This window comes from Thunnus maccoyii, chromosome 4 (assembly GCF_910596095.1).
Source record: "Thunnus maccoyii chromosome 4, fThuMac1.1, whole genome shotgun sequence".
In the NCBI taxonomy this organism is placed as follows: Eukaryota; Metazoa; Chordata; class Actinopteri; order Scombriformes; family Scombridae; genus Thunnus; species Thunnus maccoyii.
Genome location: NC_056536.1, coordinates 29,031,453 through 29,051,209, shown reverse-complemented (window position 1 = coordinate 29,051,209; position 19,757 = coordinate 29,031,453). Strand labels below are relative to the sequence as shown.

General features: G+C 41.0%; 2 protein-coding genes and 1 non-coding gene across 3 annotated transcripts in view; all 3 read right to left on the bottom strand.

Annotated features, from left to right (window-relative positions):
• nckap5l (NCK-associated protein 5-like) overlaps positions 1 to 8,802 on the bottom strand; it is a 38,156-nt gene extending 29,354 nt beyond the window's left edge. Inside the window, exon 1 of the mRNA XM_042409321.1 lies at positions 8,572 to 8,802. The gene's annotated coding sequence lies outside the window, so the exon portion shown is untranslated. The remainder of the gene's footprint in view (positions 1 to 8,571) is intronic.
• Positions 8,803 to 9,936: 1,134 nt separating this feature from the next.
• On the bottom strand, positions 9,937 to 19,731 carry kansl2 (KAT8 regulatory NSL complex subunit 2). Its single transcript, XM_042408913.1, has 10 exons — positions 19,629 to 19,731; positions 16,881 to 17,138; positions 16,518 to 16,690; positions 16,232 to 16,346; positions 15,491 to 15,654; positions 15,200 to 15,363; positions 13,250 to 13,346; positions 12,182 to 12,435; positions 11,851 to 12,057; positions 9,937 to 10,256 (listed from the first exon to the last, which is right to left on the bottom strand). Exons 2-10 carry the CDS (start codon positions 17,129 to 17,131, stop codon positions 10,167 to 10,169), a joined length of 1,515 nt encoding a protein of 504 aa, XP_042264847.1. The 5' UTR covers positions 17,132 to 17,138; positions 19,629 to 19,731; the 3' UTR covers positions 9,937 to 10,166.
• On the bottom strand, positions 12,926 to 13,059 carry LOC121896542. The gene has a single exon (XR_006096038.1). It is a non-coding gene; the product is annotated as a small nucleolar RNA SNORA2/SNORA34 family (small nucleolar RNA).
• Positions 19,732 to 19,757: the final 26 nt, after the last annotated feature.

Sequence of the window (19,757 nt, the reverse complement as noted above, 5' to 3'; positions counted from 1 at the left end):
CCAGACAAGTGAATCCAGGTCATGAGCGGCCTTCATGTCCGGTCTTTAGAGCCGAGTAGTATGAACAAACCGTGTCACGGAAGGTGAGAGCGGGACTCTGTATTACAAAGCCATATCAGCAGATTAGTCAGTTATCTTTGGGCTTAACCCGGGTTTTCTGACGCACTTTTAGAAACGGGGAAGATCACCATGGTAACAAAATGTGTCATCGGCCCCGACTACTGCCAAGAGCTAAACCAAGAAATCTGCCAATATTAGCTTGTTGCACATAATTTAGAGCAAATTTCAACCATATTTCCTGAAAATATGCAAAATCATCCAACTGCACTTGTAAATATTAGAGGTTTGGTCATTGAGCTGGTGGAGCTGCTGTTAAACCTTTGCAGAAGAAGAGCGTTCGTAGGAGATGATGTAATTAACAGGGCGGCAATCAAACTCAAATGGTGAAAAACAATGTAAAAACATGATGGAAATATGACGTTTGTTTCATGTGTTAATCTGTGGAGTGTTAGTCACAACCGAGTTGATTTTTTTTTATCCACTGCTTCAGTGGATGTTAAGTCATGATTTATTTATTATGGCTCTGTTTCCGCTGCACTTTGTTGCATTTTGCTTTTATCGATACATCAACTTTTCCACCTCAGCCGAGCATAAAAACTTCTTAGCAAAATCTTTTTTAAATTTTCTGCATTTCCACTTGTGTGCAGCGTATAAGTAACATGAAATTGTAGCACAGAAATGCCAAACTAGATTTGGGGTAATTTAGAAACCGTGTCACTGTGAAACGTCTCTGACTGACTGAGTGATAAAGTTACACCATTGGTCAACCGCCCAAGTGTTGGAGTTTCTCCATTGGCCGTTTCCTATCCCGTCCTCAGGGGAGCGTTTACAGCGGTTCCACTGGGTGCAGCTCATTCCCAAATTTATTGCACGTTCGAGCGCCCTGCAGACGCCCCAACCTCGATCTGCACCCGGATTCACACGCCATGACTGCACGACTGCACGAGCATGTGGAGGCGTTGTTGCGGCCTCGGTGGCGGCGCTGAGCATCACATCGCTCCTCGGGATGATGTCGGCAGCTCATGCGGAGGTGCGCCCGGGGCTGCCGCGCGTGAGAGACCTCCAATGTCGGTTTGCGTGGCTTCAGCTGCATCCGGACCGTGACGACCAGCACGAGCTCGCGGAGTAGGAGAGAAAACAGCTCTCTATGCACCGGAGGCATGAGGGAGAGCGCGCAGTTAAAACACTCCAAATAACAATCACTGCATTTATAACATCTTTTTTTAACTCAAACATAGCTTAACCACGTCATGTGATATGCTACTTCAGTGCACTTTAACAAATACTACTGGGACCCTTCAGATGAACATTTAATATGCAGGAATTCACATTATAGACTCTACCATTGACTATCCCTGTAACAAATTGGCCCCAATTTCACACATTGACCATACACGGTCCAGCCATATACTATGTTTTGACCAAGTCTTGTTCAACTGTAAAAAATAAGATAAATGGAAATAAAAAGTATATCCACTGTCGCCTCTTATAGTAAATTAAAAACGCTTCTCAATTATCCAGATTCATCAATGTTAGAGAGAAATGAGCTCTGTGATAGAAGCTCCAGACATCTGGAGAGCAATGACACCAGACTGGACAAAGCAGAGGAGGTGCATGAGTGGTTTGATGATGGACAATTTCTCTACATCTGGCCACATCTGGCCGCCAGGCACAGCGGCTCAAACTCCTGGAGACCTGGAGCTCGTAGTGCTATCTCAGCAGAGCCAGGCGTGCTCATCATCACCCACATCCTCTTCCCAAGGTCCGTCCAAGAGGAAGGACCTATTTATGGTACAGAATAAAGATTATATGGAGGGGGTTATATATGGAGATCCTCCTTTTAAAAGGCTGCTCTCCATCTCAGCGACACACACACACACACAACATCTCCACGGGGAAGAACGCTGATGTTTTTAAAAGGCGTATAGATCCGATGCTGGTGGGACACGTTTGGAAACAGGAAGCTCCTGAGAATTTCAAAACACTGAAGCACCAGTAGTTCACTAAGCACCTTGTGGGAGAGGGTTTAGGGATTGAAGGGGTTGGGGGTGGGGGAGGGAAGGGTGCATAAAGCTCCTCAATAACAACTTATTTTAAGACAAATGAAAATAAACTGCGAGGGTGCACAAAGGAACAGTGTTCATTCGATGCAGAGGATACGAGACAAAACCTCCCGCTGTAGCTGTTATTCTTTATCTACACAGTCTTAATCCAAGTTATCATGGGTCATAACTCAAAATCATAAATCCAAGTGTAGATTCTTAGATTCTGTCGGTGTAAAACTGAACAAAATTACGACAATTTAATCCTTTTTTTTTGGCCAAACAGGACGTGGTGGGGACCTGGTTTGCTTGAATTGATTAAAGCTACATTCCAAGCCATATTTTCTCTGGACGGACTGATGAATTGAATGTTTGTTACAGCTGCAGCAGCTAAAAGCAGTGTTTTGCCAACTTCAATGTTTTTTATGACCACAGATTCCTCTGTAGGGTGGATTTTGACCGACTCCGCTGCATTTAGTGGGAGCTCTCTCTCGCATACTATTAGGATTCCTCAAGCGCATTCGATCATGCATATTTCAGAGGCCATGCTTGACACAGCAGGCTCTGATGCAGTTTATGTAGAAATGAAGGCTCTAAGTTGCTCTTTGTGACTTCTTGGGCTAATATTCTAGCTGACGTGCGTACAAATAATCACAACAAGCCTTGAGCTGAGGTGAAAAATGCAGAAAACAAAAAAAAAAAAAGGGGGGCTGTGGGGGAAACAATGCAGGCAGAGATAATCCCTTTCATCTAAATATCTGCATTGTGGGCGTGTAAACAGTCATGGTGAAGAAGATGATGATGATGAAGTCTTGCAGAGCTCTCAGTCAGCCTTCCCTCCTGCTGTGAGCTCAGTCGTACCGCGCCGACTCCGCGGGGGTAATTGATGAATATTTTGCGATGCTAATGCAGGCACCAGAAGTGCCTTTGGTGTATAACCATGGTAACTACCGCACCTGCATGCATCAGACGGCGGGGCGGTAAAGGGCTGAACTGATAGCTGATAAGGAGAGGTCCCAGCCCCGGCGTAGCATATCTTCAAAGCATGGGCGTTTATGCAGAAGGGGAGGGCCGACGCCGGAGAGATAGGCCAACCGCAGGAGGCTCTGACCTGTCTGCGCACCCCTACTAGACTTCAAACTGACTAAATTATTGTCCCGTTGCTCTTTCCTCCCTGTAAAAACGGTAAACTGCGACCTAATAAAGTGATATTTCACAGAAAGACTGACCTTGAGTGTCTTTAAGGTCGTTTGCTCTGTAAAAACAGCATTGTAGACAGCGATGTAGAGCTGGAACAAGTAGCCGATTAATCGATTAGTTGATCAACAGAGAAATAATAGGCGACTGTTTTGATATTGGATTCATTGTTTTAGTCATATTTCAAGCAAAAATAGTGAAAAAAAAAACAAAACGCGCTCTGATTCCAGCTTCTCCAATGAGAGAATTTGCTGCTTTTCTGTTTTTTCTCTGTGTGAATTGAATATTTTTGGGTTTGAGGTTGTTAGTCAGACAAAACAAGACAGATTACTCAATAATTTCACCTTTCCATCCCTCATCAGAGTTTCAAGCAGAGGTCTTTATTTCAGCTTTTAGCTTCTTACTGCTCCTGCACGAGCGTTTTAAATCCTTCTTTAAATTCATGTACAGGTGAGTATATGTGAATATGTCTTTATGTAGCCTACATATAAAATCCTTAGATCTTCTATTAAAATTTGTGTTTTTTCAATGCACAAACAAATAAATTAACAGATAATTAAATTATTCAGTGGTTGCAGCCATACTGCAATGAGCTGCTGTGTTTTAGGGCTGCAACTAATGATTTTTTGCGTTATCTGTTAATCTACTGACCTTTCTCTTTAAAATTAATCAATTCATAACAGAGAAAATCATCAAATCTGCACATTTGAGACGCAGGATCAAGAGAATATTTTGCATTTTTGCTTAATAAACGACTTAATCGATTAACAAAATAGATTGCGATAGGCTTTCTGTCAATAATTGTTCCAGCACTACTATATTAGTGGTGCAACGTGATGCCTAATAAACACTTTAATAAGCAAAACAGGTTAACAGAACCAACAGCCAAATTAAACACTTACTCCATGCCACGTTTCCCCCCGCTATAATAAAGTCTGAACACCGTATGTGGCGTCTGTGTGAGCCGGCTGCAACAAGATGTGGGACACAAAGGCGTGCAGAACATCTGTGAACAATTAGAGGCGAACAGAGCGAGCCAGCACTTATACTGCCCATTACACTTGAATAAGTCACTGGCTCAGCTTTTCATGATGTAATGCGGCACAGCTTGGATATGCAATCTCAAAAGTTGCACTGGGACACGGGCTCTCACAAAACTTCAATCGGAGCTCAAACACGGGCACACAGACCATAAATGTAATCTAGCGAGCGGAGAGTGGAACCACATTTATCCGCAGAGCCCTCGGCGGCTCTGAGGTCATTCCTCAGGATGAGATGTTCAAAGCGGCCGGTGGGTCCTTATGTTCTTGACCGAGTGTCGTTCCGAATGTCGCACGTTCATGCGTGTTCGTTCTGAAACCCTCGCCGCCTTCCCAGTTCGTGTTTAAATTCTTTCACTTGCATGCATCAGCTAAAAAATGTCAATAATTCCACCCAATCAGCAAAGTAGAATATATGTTTACACTGCTGAGTTTTGTCCACTTGGTGGACTTTAACTTTAGAGGTTAAAAGCTTTATCTGCAGTGGGGGAAGAGTAATAAAGTAGATTTACTTAAGTACAATTTTGAGGTACTTGTACTTGAGTGTGTCCTTTTTATGCTACTTTGTACTTCCACTCCACTACGTTTATTTAACAGCTTTAGTTACTTTTCAGATGAAGATTTGACACAATGGATAATATAACAAGCTTTTAAAATACAACACATTGTTAAAGATGAAAGCAGTGTGTAGTCGGGGTTACATTTCAGATGTCTATGAGTTGTTAACAGCTCCACCAAATCGTGATTTTTTCCTCTAAACTTCTCACATGGTTTCATTTCAATAAATGTTCAAATGATCCAATATTTCAGCAAAAATCAAAGATCAGAGAAAAAGTCCAAAAACTGAAAACAGATTTGTGTATCAGAACTTTTGTTTCTTCTTCTTTCCTCTCCCATGAATCATCTCATGACCCCTCGGATTTATCTGCTGACCCTTTGGAGGGGTCCAACCCCTTGGTTGGGAACCGCTGGACTAGGGACCAAACCACTACTTTTACTTTAATACTTTAACTACATTTTGCTGCTGATACTTATGTACTTTTACTTAAGTAGGCTTTTTCGTGAAGGACTTTTACTCGTAATGGCGTATTTTTATTTTGCTGTATTAGTACTTTTATTATATTTCTTCCACCACTGAGGATCTGAACGACTTCTCGACTTTCAGGAACTAGTCTCCATCTTTTCGCTCTCACAGTTTCGATGGCTCTTTGTGTCATGTAGTCTATGAGGTCTTTCTCACATGATACACAGCATTTGTCCGCAATTGCCAACAACAACAAACAGCAACATTACATCAACAGACAATTTGGAGAAGGCATGAGGGATACGTCATCTGTTTTCAAAGCAAAATAAGAAAAAAAAACCCCCAAAAACGCAGCCTGCAAACATTAAAAGATTCATCGAGCGTTTCACAGGAGATCTTCAGTGAAACTTAAAATATTTTACAGCCTGAATTCTGGCCATCTCTGTAAGTCCGTAATTCAAAAAGGGTTGAAACTATTCCTCCATCCTTACTTCTTCTGACCTCAAACTTGGTCTTTGTTCAGAAAAACGATGAGACAATGAAAACAGCATGAGCGTATATCTGGCCTTAAACCAACAGGCACAGATCATTAAGTATGGATGTTTTTCTCCGCTACGAGAGGACTCTAAAACGCTGCACGCCAATAGATGTTTGAAATCTCGTTTAATCTCCGAGCAGACCTACAACTTATCAAGATTACTGGCACATGTTCTATTGCCAATAAAAAAAATCCTTCACGATGTGAAAACAAACAAGAAACAATCCACTCCTCATGACTAGAGTGCCATTCAGAAAATGTGGAAGGTATCACATTTACTGAAAAGCAGCATTGTTAAACGGTGATCCAATAACACGTATTCACTGCCAGTACGGCTCCCAATAAGTTTTTATACTGGTGAATATGGGCGCCGATCCAACTGGTTACCTTCATGGAAAAGTACCATGTAAGTAACTGTATTAGAGCTCCAAAAATTCCAAATATTCCCTGAATCCAGCTTCTCCAACGTGTCTTAAGATATTAAACTGAATATCTTTAAGTTTGGGAGATTTGAAGACGTCGGCTTGGACCAAAATAAACTGTGAGAGGCGTTTTATAGTCAAAAAGTCAAACGATTAATCAACAATGAAAAATATTCAGGAATATCAGTCCAAAACCCTGCATTAGTTCGGTGCGACTCTGATGAAAATCGGCCCCTTAACATGAATTTTTCCATGTTCCTTTTGCAGATTTCTACCCTCAAAACTGCAGCAGGATTGTATTCTTGCTGGTACATGATCCAGTTAAACAAAAACATATCTTGACATTTAGGAACTGGGCTTAGAAAAATATCCAAACCAAAACCCTAAACTGAAAACTACACTAAAAAAACTGGAGTCAAATTCCAATATGCGTGAACATAATTCACCCTCGACACGGGACAATTCTGGTCATTAAATCACACCATAAACTGTGTGCCGCCACTACATTTAATGAGTGTTTTCACTTCCTGTTCCTCTCACTTTGTGCCATTTATGTCGTTTTCCGATACTTTTTAAACTAAAGGCATCAGATTGTGCACTAAAGGAATATTTTGCACCATCAGAAACACTCGAAGACATCTTCCACACATGTAAAATACTGTTCTTTGAATAGTTTGTGTCTGACATGGTTTTTTTCCACAAAAAAGTTAAATTACATAATTACAGCTGCAATGATTAATCAATTAATCGATTAGTCGTTGGAAAGAAAAATGATCGGCAACAGTTTTGATAATTGATTCATGGTTTCAGTTATTTTTCAAGCAAATATTTTTTGGTTCAAGCTTCTCAAATGAGACAATTTGCTGTTTTTCTTTGTTAAATATCTTTTAGATATAGATTTTGGATTGTTAGCCGGACAAAACAAGCTAACTGAAAACATCTGAAACATTTCACCGAGTAAATGATTGATCAATTAAATGAGAAAATAACCTTCAGATGAATCAATAATGACAGTAATCATTAGTCACAGCCCTAATCTACTCCTTAGAGAAACTATTCATTCTGAAAGTTTAACTGCTTCACACCAAGAGAGAGTTCAACCTTCCACATCACACTTGTGCCATCTGCACACTGCATCACCATTGGCTCACACTAGTTGTGATGTCACAAATCTTGCTGGTTAGTACACGCCTTTAAAAAAAAAAGCTGAGATTTATGGTGAGCACACAGAAACTTTTTTTTCCTCCTTCAGCAGATGATGAAGAAAACAGCTTCCTAGAGTCAAACTCTGCATCCTCCTGCACGATGAAGCTCAAACATCCAACTCAAGTTTTTGAGTGGAGGGGAGGAGGAGGAGGGGAGGGATGGGGGGCTTTAAATCAGCTGATAAAAACATAAACTCAAGGAAACAAATGCAGTGCCAAGTTAACGTATGGTTATGTTGTTAAATCCTCCTTAAAAATGACTCTATGTTAACATTTCCAGGGTGGTGTTTCCTCCTCATGCATCCCTGCTGCAGACATGTTAATTCATTCACTAGCATTATTATTATTATTATCATTATTACAGTGATCCTGGTTTGTTTTAATGTAAACCAGGCTGCTTTTGGAGTGTCGATGTGTCCAGTCACAACCGGGATTTGACAGAAAACAGCAGTATATTCCCATCATAAGCTTTCAGTCTCTCATTTGGATGAAAAATGAACCGTTAGTGCCCTCAACGCACTTACAGCTGACAGCTCCTTTTCCATGTCCCCCTTTTTCACAGATTTTTAACCCTCGAAACTGCGACACAGCTGCATTTTTTTTAGCCACCGTGTAAAGCAGCTAAACATAAAGGTGTTTCAACCTAGAAAAATGTCATTTTTCTTTCCATGGAGACAGCCCCCACCTTCTCCTCCTCCTCCCTTCTCCAAACCCGAAAATCCTGCACCGACACGGGTCCCCTCCGACACACGGGCAACGCTGTTACCGCCCTTGCGTCTCCCAACACCGGGAAACACACAAGGAGGAGAAGGAGGGGGGTGGGGGGTCGTTTAACGGTTAAAAACACACCAAAAAACCTCTTGTATTTAAAGCTTTCTATCAGCACAGACGTTTACTTTACTTCCCAGGTGATGTTAAAACAATGAAAAAAAGCCAGCAAAGGATGAGTGTCGGTATTCCGATTTTAAGCTAACGTTACAGCGCATGAAACGGCATTTTAACGGCTGTTTTTTTTTCTCTCTCGCTCTCGTCTTTAAACTCACCTCATTTGGTTGGAAACCGCCGGAGTCGACGCTGTCGTGCCATCTTTCATAAACATATATAAACAGGCTAGTGTCTTTTAAATGTTTGGTTAAAACCTTGTGCTCATTTCCTAGCCTCCTCCTCCTGCTGCTGCCGCTGTTGCTGCTGCTGCTGCCGCTGCTGCTGCTCCTCCTCCTCCTCCTGCTCCTCTCTGTGCTGCAGCCGCTTTCTTTCTCCGCTCGGCGTTTAGTGTTTGGATTGAGGAGGAAAAGTGATGTCATTGCATGAAATTGCATTACCCGCCCCAAATTTTTTTTCTCTCCTCCTCCTCCTCCTCCTCCTTCTCTCCTCTTCTTCAGAGAAGTTGTCCCCATGCTGCCAAACATAACTTCACCATATACTTATATAAATATAAAGCTGCCTGTATGTGTGGTTTTTCTGTGCTCTAAATATGCTCTGCACACTTTAAAAAAAAAAAACACCACTGCTAGGATCGTAAATCTGTCCAGATTAGGATATCATTAAAGGACAGGTTCAGAATTTTTTCCCAAATATGTCTTAAAACAACAGTCAGGTGCCCAAATGAACTCTGAAACTGTTTTTCTTGCTGTAATCATTCCCTTTATAATGCATTCACAGTGTAAGTAATGGGGGACAAAAATCCACAGTACTTGTGAAGCTTCAACCATAGTAGATATCTTTCAATGTTAAGTCTTTTTAGTGCCAAAGTTCCTCTTTTTGTCACTATACTTCCACTGCAGCTCAACACAAAGAGGGAATTTGATGCTAAAAAGACTGTAAATGTTGCAGATATCCACTTGATGAAGACTCATATAAGCTTCAAATCAACTTTTTAAATGGATTTTAAATGGATCACTTACATTGAAAGTGTTGAAGAGGATCTTTTAATAGCCATATGAACAGGAGGAACGATTACAGCGATGTTCATTCAGACAGACTTTAAAAATTGTGAACTCGTCCTTTAAGAAGCGGTCAACAAAATGTATCAGAAAATAGTTTATTTGTGGATGAGAGATGAGTGCACTTTAAGTTTTAGTTACACAGACAAAATGATGCAAAACTGAGAAAAAATATTGACCAACTAAACTGGGTGCAATTTTAAGGCAATTTAACCCAGACTAAACATGAAAACCAAATAAATACACCCACATGACAAACAGAAGTACAATCAATGACGTAAAGTCTAATAGTCTACTGGAAATGGTTCACCGTAGATCGAAGAGCTGCAACGATTAGTTGATTAATCGCCGACTATTTTGATAACCGATTAATCGTTTTAAGTCTTTTTTTTTTTTTTAAAGAGAGAAAAAAAAAGTCCAAATTCTGTGATTCCAGCTTCTTAAATGTGAATATTTTCTGGTTTCTTTAGTATTTTATGACAGTTAAGTGAAGATCTTTGGGTTGTTGACTGTTGTCAGGACAAAACAAGACATTTGAGGACGTCACCTTTGGGCTTCGGGAAACAGTGATTGATGTTTTTTTTACCCACTATTTTCTGATGTTTTATAGAACAAACAACTAATCGATTAATCAGGAAAAATAATCGTCAGTCGCAGCCCCGGATCAAGCATCAGTCTTTGAGTTCAAGATTTGTTCATCTGGGAGCGTCAACAGTAGCAGCGTCGACGTCTTGGAGCGAACCGTCTGTGGCGTCCCCTTCACCTCCGACAACCTCCGACACCACCTAGGAGGAAGAACAGGAAGTGAGCTGACAGAAGTAAAGTTACCTGCTGGTTAAAAAAAAAATAAAAAAAGATCTGCTGCTTTGTTTAAAGGCTGTAATTTTCAACTGAAGACCGTTTTTTTCTGTTTCGTCCTGGCTGAAATTCCTTCCATGTTTGTCAGAGTCTGACACGTCACCCGACATACAGTCCGCAGCACAGTGCAAGAATGTGGAAACACAACAAAAATAATTGCTTCCTTTATTGACTTGTTTTTGCAAGCACACTGTACATGTTTCTTCAAAAGCCGTGTTTACATAATGTGATTACGGGCTGAAACAAAGTTGACAGTCATGAGAAGAAAAAAAAAAAAAAAGTGATGAAATCTTTTATTGTTAATTTAAAAACCGAGGTCGAGTTCACTGTTTGATGACTGGGAGCTTCGTCAGGATCTCACAATGTGACTGCTGCTACGACTAATGTCTACAAACCAACCCAGAGCACAGTGGACTCTTTATAACAGCTGCAATAATCAGTTGATTTTGGACGGTTTGGGGGGGGGGGACAAAACAAGATGTTTGATGACGTCAATTTTAGAGCTGCTCCTAAAAAGTCCCTCAGCTGAATCACTACCTTTTTTTTTTTTAAAGCTGCGTCATTACACACACAGTAACGCAGGGTGACAGCATGACAGGCTGTAAACCTCTACAGATTAAGAACTGTGATAGAAACAGAGGGTAAACAGAAGACAGCGCGATACTCAGAGAAGAGCGAATGTTTCCCGCTTCAAGCTCTCAGCTCCGGTGTTAAACGCAACAAAGTCGGTTAAATTACCGCTGAAACAGACGCGGATCAGGACTGAAGGACGTATGGAAAATGTGACTATAAAAATCACTTACGAAGCTCCGTTTTGTTTTTATGTTGTTTGGATGGTTCTTTAACAGTTTTATTATGGAATATAGTTTTATGTTGTTTTTATATTTTATGAGTATATCCTATGTTTTGGCAATCAGCGTCGGTTGATTAGGAAAGGAGAACTGCAATTTCCATGTTCTTATAGATGAAAAAGCTGAACGTTGACATACGCATGCAAGCATAATGCTAAACACATTTTTTTTAAAAGTATATTTATTAGGCATTTTATGTCTTTATTATTGGTTGACAGTAGAAAGATGGTGAACGACGTCAGCTGGACTCAAACCAGGACACCCCGCTGAAAAACATTTTTCCACAAACTCACTTTGCAGAATTGGCATCCAGACCTGCACTCTCCTCCGCTTCAGACACTTTTCAATGCATAAAAAAGTGGCACCTTTATGTGCAAGAGCTTGTTCGTTATTCTGCTACATTCTCATAACACAAGCAGTGCAGATAGATGATGATTTAAAGTCTCTGCTTGCAGGGTTTTTTTTAACCCTATTTTCATCATAACTCTACAATTCACCAGTCTTTTATTGCTCAATCACTCCTTAAATATCGATATTATTCAGTTTGACAGATTGCAACTGGCACAATAAATGTGTATGATTGTTGATTTCACGAAGTGTACGGGCACCATCAGTCGACAGAAAGAATTCAAGACACTCAGAATGACAAAGCGCCTAACTAGAAGTTAACCTGGTCATCCATGATGGCGTCCACGTCCCTTTCAGAAAGCTCCTGTCCTGAGGCGTCCAGGTCCACCGGGTCTGGGTCTTCTCCAGTCAGGATGTCCATCGGGGCCTCGGCGATGGCTCTAATGGTCTGGTCCTCCAGAGCCAAGGCCGTGTCAAACTGCAGGGGGGACGGAGGACCCTGCATACCGTCTCCTTCCACATCCAGGTCCTGTGTAACATCAGATGAATACTTGTAACGGAGTATCTGACAGTGAGTGTGGAACATGACGTGAGGTGAGATAAGAAAAGGTAACATCATCATCATCATCATCATCATCATCATCTATACGTACATCGCTGAACTCTAGAGGAAGGCTCTCTGTGGGCTGAAGCTCTGCGGCACTCAGGTACATGTCTTTGCTGGCGGGGGTGAACTGCTCCTGCGGTGGAGCTTCTTGCTCTGGCTGGTACATGGGGGGAGGCAGGGTGAGGTGAAGCGGGCAGCGAGGATCCTCAGACTGACCCATGTGCACGGTGCGGTCGCACGGGACGTCTTTCAAGCCGGGACACATTTTGAAAAGAACCTGATTGCTGTCTTGGAAGATGTCTGAGCGTCTGGTCGTCAAGGACAACGACATGTTGTACCCAAACAGGAAAACTGATACCAGAGGGTCGAACAGATAAAACAGAACTGCTCCCATTTTCAAAAAGTAATTAGTAAAACTGTGTTGTATCTCATGGGAAACTTTATCCTCACTAGCTGCCAAATTGTAATTATTGCAAGCACTAAATTCATTTCTACAAATAATCTTCCTGTAGTCAATTCTCAACATAAAGCTTCTTATTGTGAGGTTGCAAAAGGCTCGAGTGCTTCATGCCTGAGTGGTTGTGTACAGTGTGTTAGTGATTTCTGTCTGAGCATAAATACTTTGCAGGGTTTGTTCACAATGAAACACTAGTGACAAACTAAACTGGCGATTAGAGGAACACAAAATTCAGTACTTGCAATAAAACTGCCAGAGAGAAAACTACAATGTAAACACATTAATCCTGTTGAATGAAAATAATACAGAAAATGAAGACAGGTTGGGAAGGGGTTTTGTTCCTTCCAACTGAACTGATTAACCCCTGTGTCACTCTGGGAAAAATCAACAGACCACAGGAAGGAGTTTATGTAGGCGCCCTTTGAAACCAGCAGCTACTGCAAGCTGCTGGTCTTGATCGGGGCCGCAGCGGATCGAACGAGAGGTGAAGGCGTTTCGATGAGAAGAGAGAAGAACGTCAGCGTGTCAACAAAAGAAATGTTAATAAATTCTTTCATTCAATTCGTGAAAACCCATCTGAGGTTTCTTTTATGGAAACATTCTGGACTATTATGGTTTTATTCAGTCAAACCAATATGAAAACACCATTGAGGATACGTGAGACACAGTGCCGGGTCATGGGCAGGCAGGGATTGGTACACCGGGTTCCTTCCACAAAGGAGATGCATTTCTCGTACACCGTTCTTGTGTGCGGCTGCAGAGGAGAGAGAAGTGTTAGATAAGATCGTAACACTAAACCGAGAGGAAAAACATCAACATAACAGCATAACAGCATTTCCTTTATAACTATAATCATCTTTAAGACCATTATCATTCCTGGAAGCCACAAAATTGTCAAGAGGAAAAGGCGTATGAAAATAAAGTGAAACTCTTCTGGTTTCTTTTCAGTGTCTGACTGATCAAATCTCAATTGCATTCTGCTGCACTCAAAAATGTTGAGCATAATCTAAAAACCAAAAGTATGCAGTTTCCCCTCAGTCACTGTAGTTTTGGACAACGTGACAAACACATTTGAAGGCACTACCGCTGTAATACATCTGATGTAGAAGAGCCTGCGTGTATGTGATGATGCATCATATGTATTTTACCACCACGTTTCTGTAGAGCTTAGTGAGTTATTCTCTTTTTGAAATCAAAGAAAAGGTCATGTTTATTTCAACAAAACCCTTGGCGTTTTAACTCTGTTGAATTATCAAACTAAACTGACTGAGGTTGGAGTGCTGCCTTTCATTTTAAGGGTCACAAACTGCCTCGCTTACCCCTTGTGGTATCTAGCCACGCAAATAGTTTGTGTGTTTTTGCCCAGATTTTGATTTATCAGACTCAGAAATTTCTGCCTCCACCCAAATACAACAAAAAAGGTGAATGGAATTTAGTCTGAACTGCTCACAGACATGAAAAAAAATACATTAAATAATGTATTCAACAGTAACATCTCTTTCCAGAGAGAGAGAGTCACGTCAATATGGTTAATGCATAAAGTGCAGATAAACAGTAGGGACTGTTTCTTCAGTAGTGATATATGGCTCGAAGAAAAACTGTTGACAGCAATAACTGTAGATCATCCAGTGTAGACATTTGACCTCAAGCAAGAACATTTTTGTATTGTTCTCCTAAACCTCTGACTTTTCCGTTAGAGATTTGCGAGCGTTCATGATATGATCATTAGCGTAGTCGATACTCCTAAAATTGCCGTGTAAGACGACCTGTTACACTAAGTTTGTGGGCAAGATTCGTTACCAAAGACAAAAAAAAAAAAAAAAGAGCTTAAAGTCCTGTTTTGTCAGCAGACAAAAAATATATTTAAACAATGTCAGCAGTAGGGGATCTGAAATAATTAGAAAATCTTCATAGTACAGCTGCGTGTCATCAGAGCAGAACTGTAACGTGACAGAAATTAAGAGGAAACAGTCTGACATGAGATTAGATGCTAAAAAAAAAAAAAAAAAAAAAAAAACAGTAGTGCTGAACTCTGCTGCTTTAGAAAGATAAGAGGTGGTCAGAGGATGTGACAGTCATGGAGATATTAGATGAGAGAAGATAATAATCTACAGTAGGTGATGTTAACGCTGTCAGATGATGCTGGACAGAGACGTGCAGAGAGACACTCAGGCAGCTGGCGGAGTGAGAAGTTTCTTAGCAACTACTTTAAGTTGTTGTGCTGAAATATGCCAATAAAACACTTCTACTGTCTGTCGATGACTTGTCCAACAGGTCTGTCCCACTCATAAATTTTGTTCATATTTATGAGAAAAGTGGTAAATATCATAAATTCTTAAAGTTGCTTGTACGTCCCATTTAAAAACAAATCTGCTCGTACAAGTAGTTCTTGCATGAAGTCCATTGTTTCTGCTCTTGTGGTTTCAAATATATTTCTCCAAAGCATTGAGCATCACAAACTGCCACATGTACACATATGGATATCCTGAAACCTGGGCAGCTAGACTTGAAACCATCTGCGAGGCTAGATACTGCCAGGAAAATGGGAAAGTTTTGTGTTTTTGCTCACTAGTTTTACTACTTTCTACTCTTTTAACTGCGTCCCACCTGAGGAGCTCCTTCTGTCACAGCCTGCCTCCTCTCTCTCAGCTGCCGATGCAGCAGGGCTTCCACGCCGTACCGACGACGGTATCGACGCAGAGCTTTGAGCTTCTTCAGGTTCTCTCTCTCCTTCATGGACAGTCCTTCAGGCCCCGTCAGCAGACTGCTGCCTGTCATCAACATAAACAAACACGGTTATCACCGAGGCCTGCGATGTCTTGTGGAGGGTCTGGACTGCTGAAGGCAAGTAAACAAGTAAAACATGTTTAGTTAGTAAACAATCTGTCGTGTGTTAACCTAGAGTTTCGTGCTCCACTTTGCGGTTGTGCAGGTATCGGCGCTTTTTCTCCTTAAGCAGGTGCTGCAGGCGTTTGAACTGGTCGATGTAGAGAGACTGGAGCCTGATGAGTTTCTCTCGAGTGATGAGCGCCACCTCTTCTGCTGTGTACACTCCTGCATGTCTGCCACGACACAGAAGAAATACATTCACCATAAGAACTACTAGTAAAAAGAGCCACATAATGTTACGACACACAATAGGCAGTATGTGCTTTTTGTCATAGTATATTGTTTTTGCAGTTAGTATGAAATAAATCAAACATACTTTGCAGATTTTAATAACAGGAAATGAGGCAGTATGTGTGCCTTTGGACATCAATCACAGTAAGATTTTAATAAGTCACAGATGATTAAACATCGAAGAGAAAGCAAATGTTGTCCTGAGGATTTCACTTATTTTGTTGTCAAAAGCTCTTTCTGCAGCGGGTTTCACCATCCCCGTAATTTATTTTAATTCGTTGCAGTTGTGAGTAGCTCCTTAACGTTTCTTTGTGCACTGCGGGATAATATTACATCAACAGCACACTCTAGAATGACTTGTTTTTGTAGTTTGCATAATGACTTTATTTCACTGTCACTTTCTGAAAAGAAGGTCTGCAATATGAATCCAATAAAATGACTTTATTGGGCTTTAAATTGTCTCAAACTGTTCATTCTCTAAAATAAAACAATGAAACAGTCAAAAATAATTGAGCTTACTTCAGAGGATCCTCGTGATCACTGTCAACACTGTCGGCCTCGCTGTCAGGGTCTCCTCTCCATGTCTGATCTAACACCAAGGGTCCCTGCTCTTCCTCACTCAGACTGTCCTCATCTGCCCCAAGGAGTGGAGTTAAACATTATGATCATGGATACACATGTTCAAAGAAACACAATGATTAACCCATACCACAATACAGAAGAAAAGCTAATGCACACATGATTAACTTCACTGGAGATGTCTACAGTTGACAAAGCATTTCCCAGTCTGAACAAGAGCATTTACCTAGAATACGACTTGCTTCGGAGCGGCCTCCTTCGATGCTGTGCGTCTCTCCACGGTTGTATCCGCTAAGCTGAGACAACAGCGACTCCGGGGTTGGACCAGAAGATGCTTTTCTCATCTGAGCGCGGAGAGCCATGGCGTTCCTGCGAGCATGCTCTGCACAGAACGTCACTCTAAAGAAGAGATGTAGGATAGACACAAGTCAGAGATGTGTTTGGATTTGTTATTAGATGTCTGGTGTTCAAGTCTCTGTATGCAAGTTCAATCCCTGGAGGACAGGAGACACAGAGTAAACAAAAGTCTAACTTGTTTCTCACTATTGTTAAAAGCTGATTGAATTTCGACTTCCCGTTTTCAACTCACCCATCTTTCCTCTCCACCTTTGGTGCAGCGTTGGGGCAGCGTTTGCCGTTCTTGGAGGAGACGTAGCTGCACTGCTTGTACGGGGCGTTCTTGTCCTCCAGAATGTGTTTGATGCAGAACTCCAGGCCGTCCAGGCGGGGCTGAGAGCATGGTCGCTGGGTGAAGGAGCAGGCCTGAGGCTCTTGAGGACGGGGAGTCTGGGTCACCCGGTTCCGACTTGACGGCAAGACGTGGATGCGTATCCTGTTCATTGCAAATCTGCAAAATAATTCAGATTTGAAACAATTAATCCATTAATTGGTTTGTCGACTGACAGAAAGATAATCGAATATCAAAAAAAACTTCTGGCCACTTTTCTCTGTCTTTGACGATAGTAACGAACATCTTTGGGTTTTATATTGTTGGTCAGTAGGGGCGTAACAATACGTGTACTTGTCCCGAACCGTCACGGTACAGACGTTACAGTTTGGTGCATATAGTCATATAAAGAATACGCTCTGTGACCCAAACAATTACTGTCAAAATAGTTTAATAATCCACTAAGTCCGACGTGCAGAACAGTAATTCTAGAGTTTTTCCACCTGGAACGTTCTGGCAGTGCACCACTTTAGCTGTAGCGTGCTCATGAGTGTACGCTACACGGCGACCTTGTAGTGTCGCTGCCATCAGAATAACAAACGAGAGACCTTTTACACTGACTGATTGCAACCCTTTTATTGAAATATGCTTCTTTATCTCCGTAGACAACACCATGTCTCCCCGTCCCCCCTCCCCTCTATGTGACGGTCGCCTTTGAGTGAAGTTGTTCAGAACAATGATAAAAACGTTTGATTTCTGACGTGTTCAGACAGCAGGTTGTAAGAACCAGTTCTGAGAGAGAAAAGTGTAATTAAAAAGTATGAAAGTAGAAGTAGTGGTTTGGTCCCTCTGACTAACATACTTTTTTTTTTATTCATCTATTATTTAACAACGAAGTTCCTTGACATTGAAATCTCTTTTCCGAGGGAGACCTGACCAAGACAGCACACCAGTTACAGATTAAGTAGAAATAAAACACAACAGATAAGGAATACAAACATCAAACACACAAGGCTGAATCCAGCTCAAATAAGGCAGTTGTAATTCTCAGTTACACAGACTTTTAACATGGCTTTAAATGTTTCCATGTATTATATATGACATCATCAGATTATTAATACTGAAGCATCAGTGTTAGAGCAGCATGTTACTGTTGTAGCTGCTGCAGGTGGAGCTAATTTCAACTACTTTATATACAGTTAGACCATAAATCAGCTGTCAGGTGTCCCGACTCCCTGCAAGAAACAGAAAGGTTGATTTCCTTTTCCACTGCAGCACAACTTAACTGTGACAGTAATGTTTACATTTTTCAAAATTAAAAGACCTAAATGTTATTTTCCACCTTTCTTTTTTTCTGCTGTACTGAAATCATACCAAACGAGCAACGATCTGAAATCCAAAGATATTTAGTTTACAATCATGTATGACACACAAAAGCTTAAAATTGTCACATTTGAGAAGCTGCAACCAGCGAATTGTTGGCATTTTTCCTTTAAACTAATCATTTCAGACATTGTTTAAACAAAAATGCCAAATATTATCTAGTTCCAGCTTTAAATTGTAAGGCCTTGTGGTCTTATCTTAATCATACATGGCACTAAACTAAATATCCTTGTGCTGTTGGTGGGATTAAACAAGACATTTAAAAAGGCATCACCTTGTACTCTGAGAAAATACAATGGACATTGTGTTTTCTGACATATGTAGACAAAACAATTAATTGAGACAGTTATACTAATAACGTATTACATATAAAACATGGGCACAAGTCTGTGTAGACCACAAAGAAATGTCATTGCAGGTGATGCATTAAGATGAGGGATCTGACAGAAAATATCTGTTCACATTTTAAAGATCCACGTGGTTTATTTAGCCACAAAGTTTAGCCACAGTTAAAATTTAGCCACAGTTTGAAACAAACTTAACTTCCAAATAAAACTATTCTTTTTCCTTACATCCTCAAAGACACGCATATATGCAAAATACATCAATAAGAATAATATTTGTATTATATACCTATTGCATCTCAATATTTTTTGTTATATGTACATTATTTTAGAACATATGTATACAAGTACAACATTTTGAACGCTGCCGAGAAACGTCTCTAATACTTTGTGAACATTTTACAATGAATTTAGTTCAGTTAAATTAATAAACACCGTATTGATGCGATATGGACGAAAGGAAATGTTGATAATCATTGAAACTAACGCCTAAACAGGCGGTGGCAGGTCAGGTGGCTTGTCAGAATCGGGTCTAATCAACTTTTTTCATATTTTAATGCGCATTGTATGTATAGACAACGGCCACAAATATACATTTACATAACCAGCGAACGCTTTTATAACATATATAAGAAATTGTGTTATATCAGCCGTTATAACTGCAGCAAAAGTACATTTCTACGCCCCGGACAACTCTAACCAGGCGCCACACCGAGCTTTAGCCCGCCTCTCTTTACTGCGTCACTCTTTTTCGGTTGTGCAGTCGCCATCTTTGTTCGGCAGTTGCTAATAGTAGCTAACGGCTAATTTTCATAATTTTTGCGGCTGGGGAGCGCGATTTAGTGACCGATTACAACAAGCAGTCGTCTTTGTCGATATCGTCGAAATGCCTCGATGTCAGAAGACGAACAAATACCTTAATTTTCCGTTAATGACGGCTTACCTTCCGCACGGCTGCCTCACTTAACGTAGCTCCCGAAGCACACTGCGTCGGTTTGCCTGCATTCCCTGATAACTGCCACGGCCACCGCAGGAACAACCAGAGCCCGCCCACTCAGAGCTCTGATTGGCA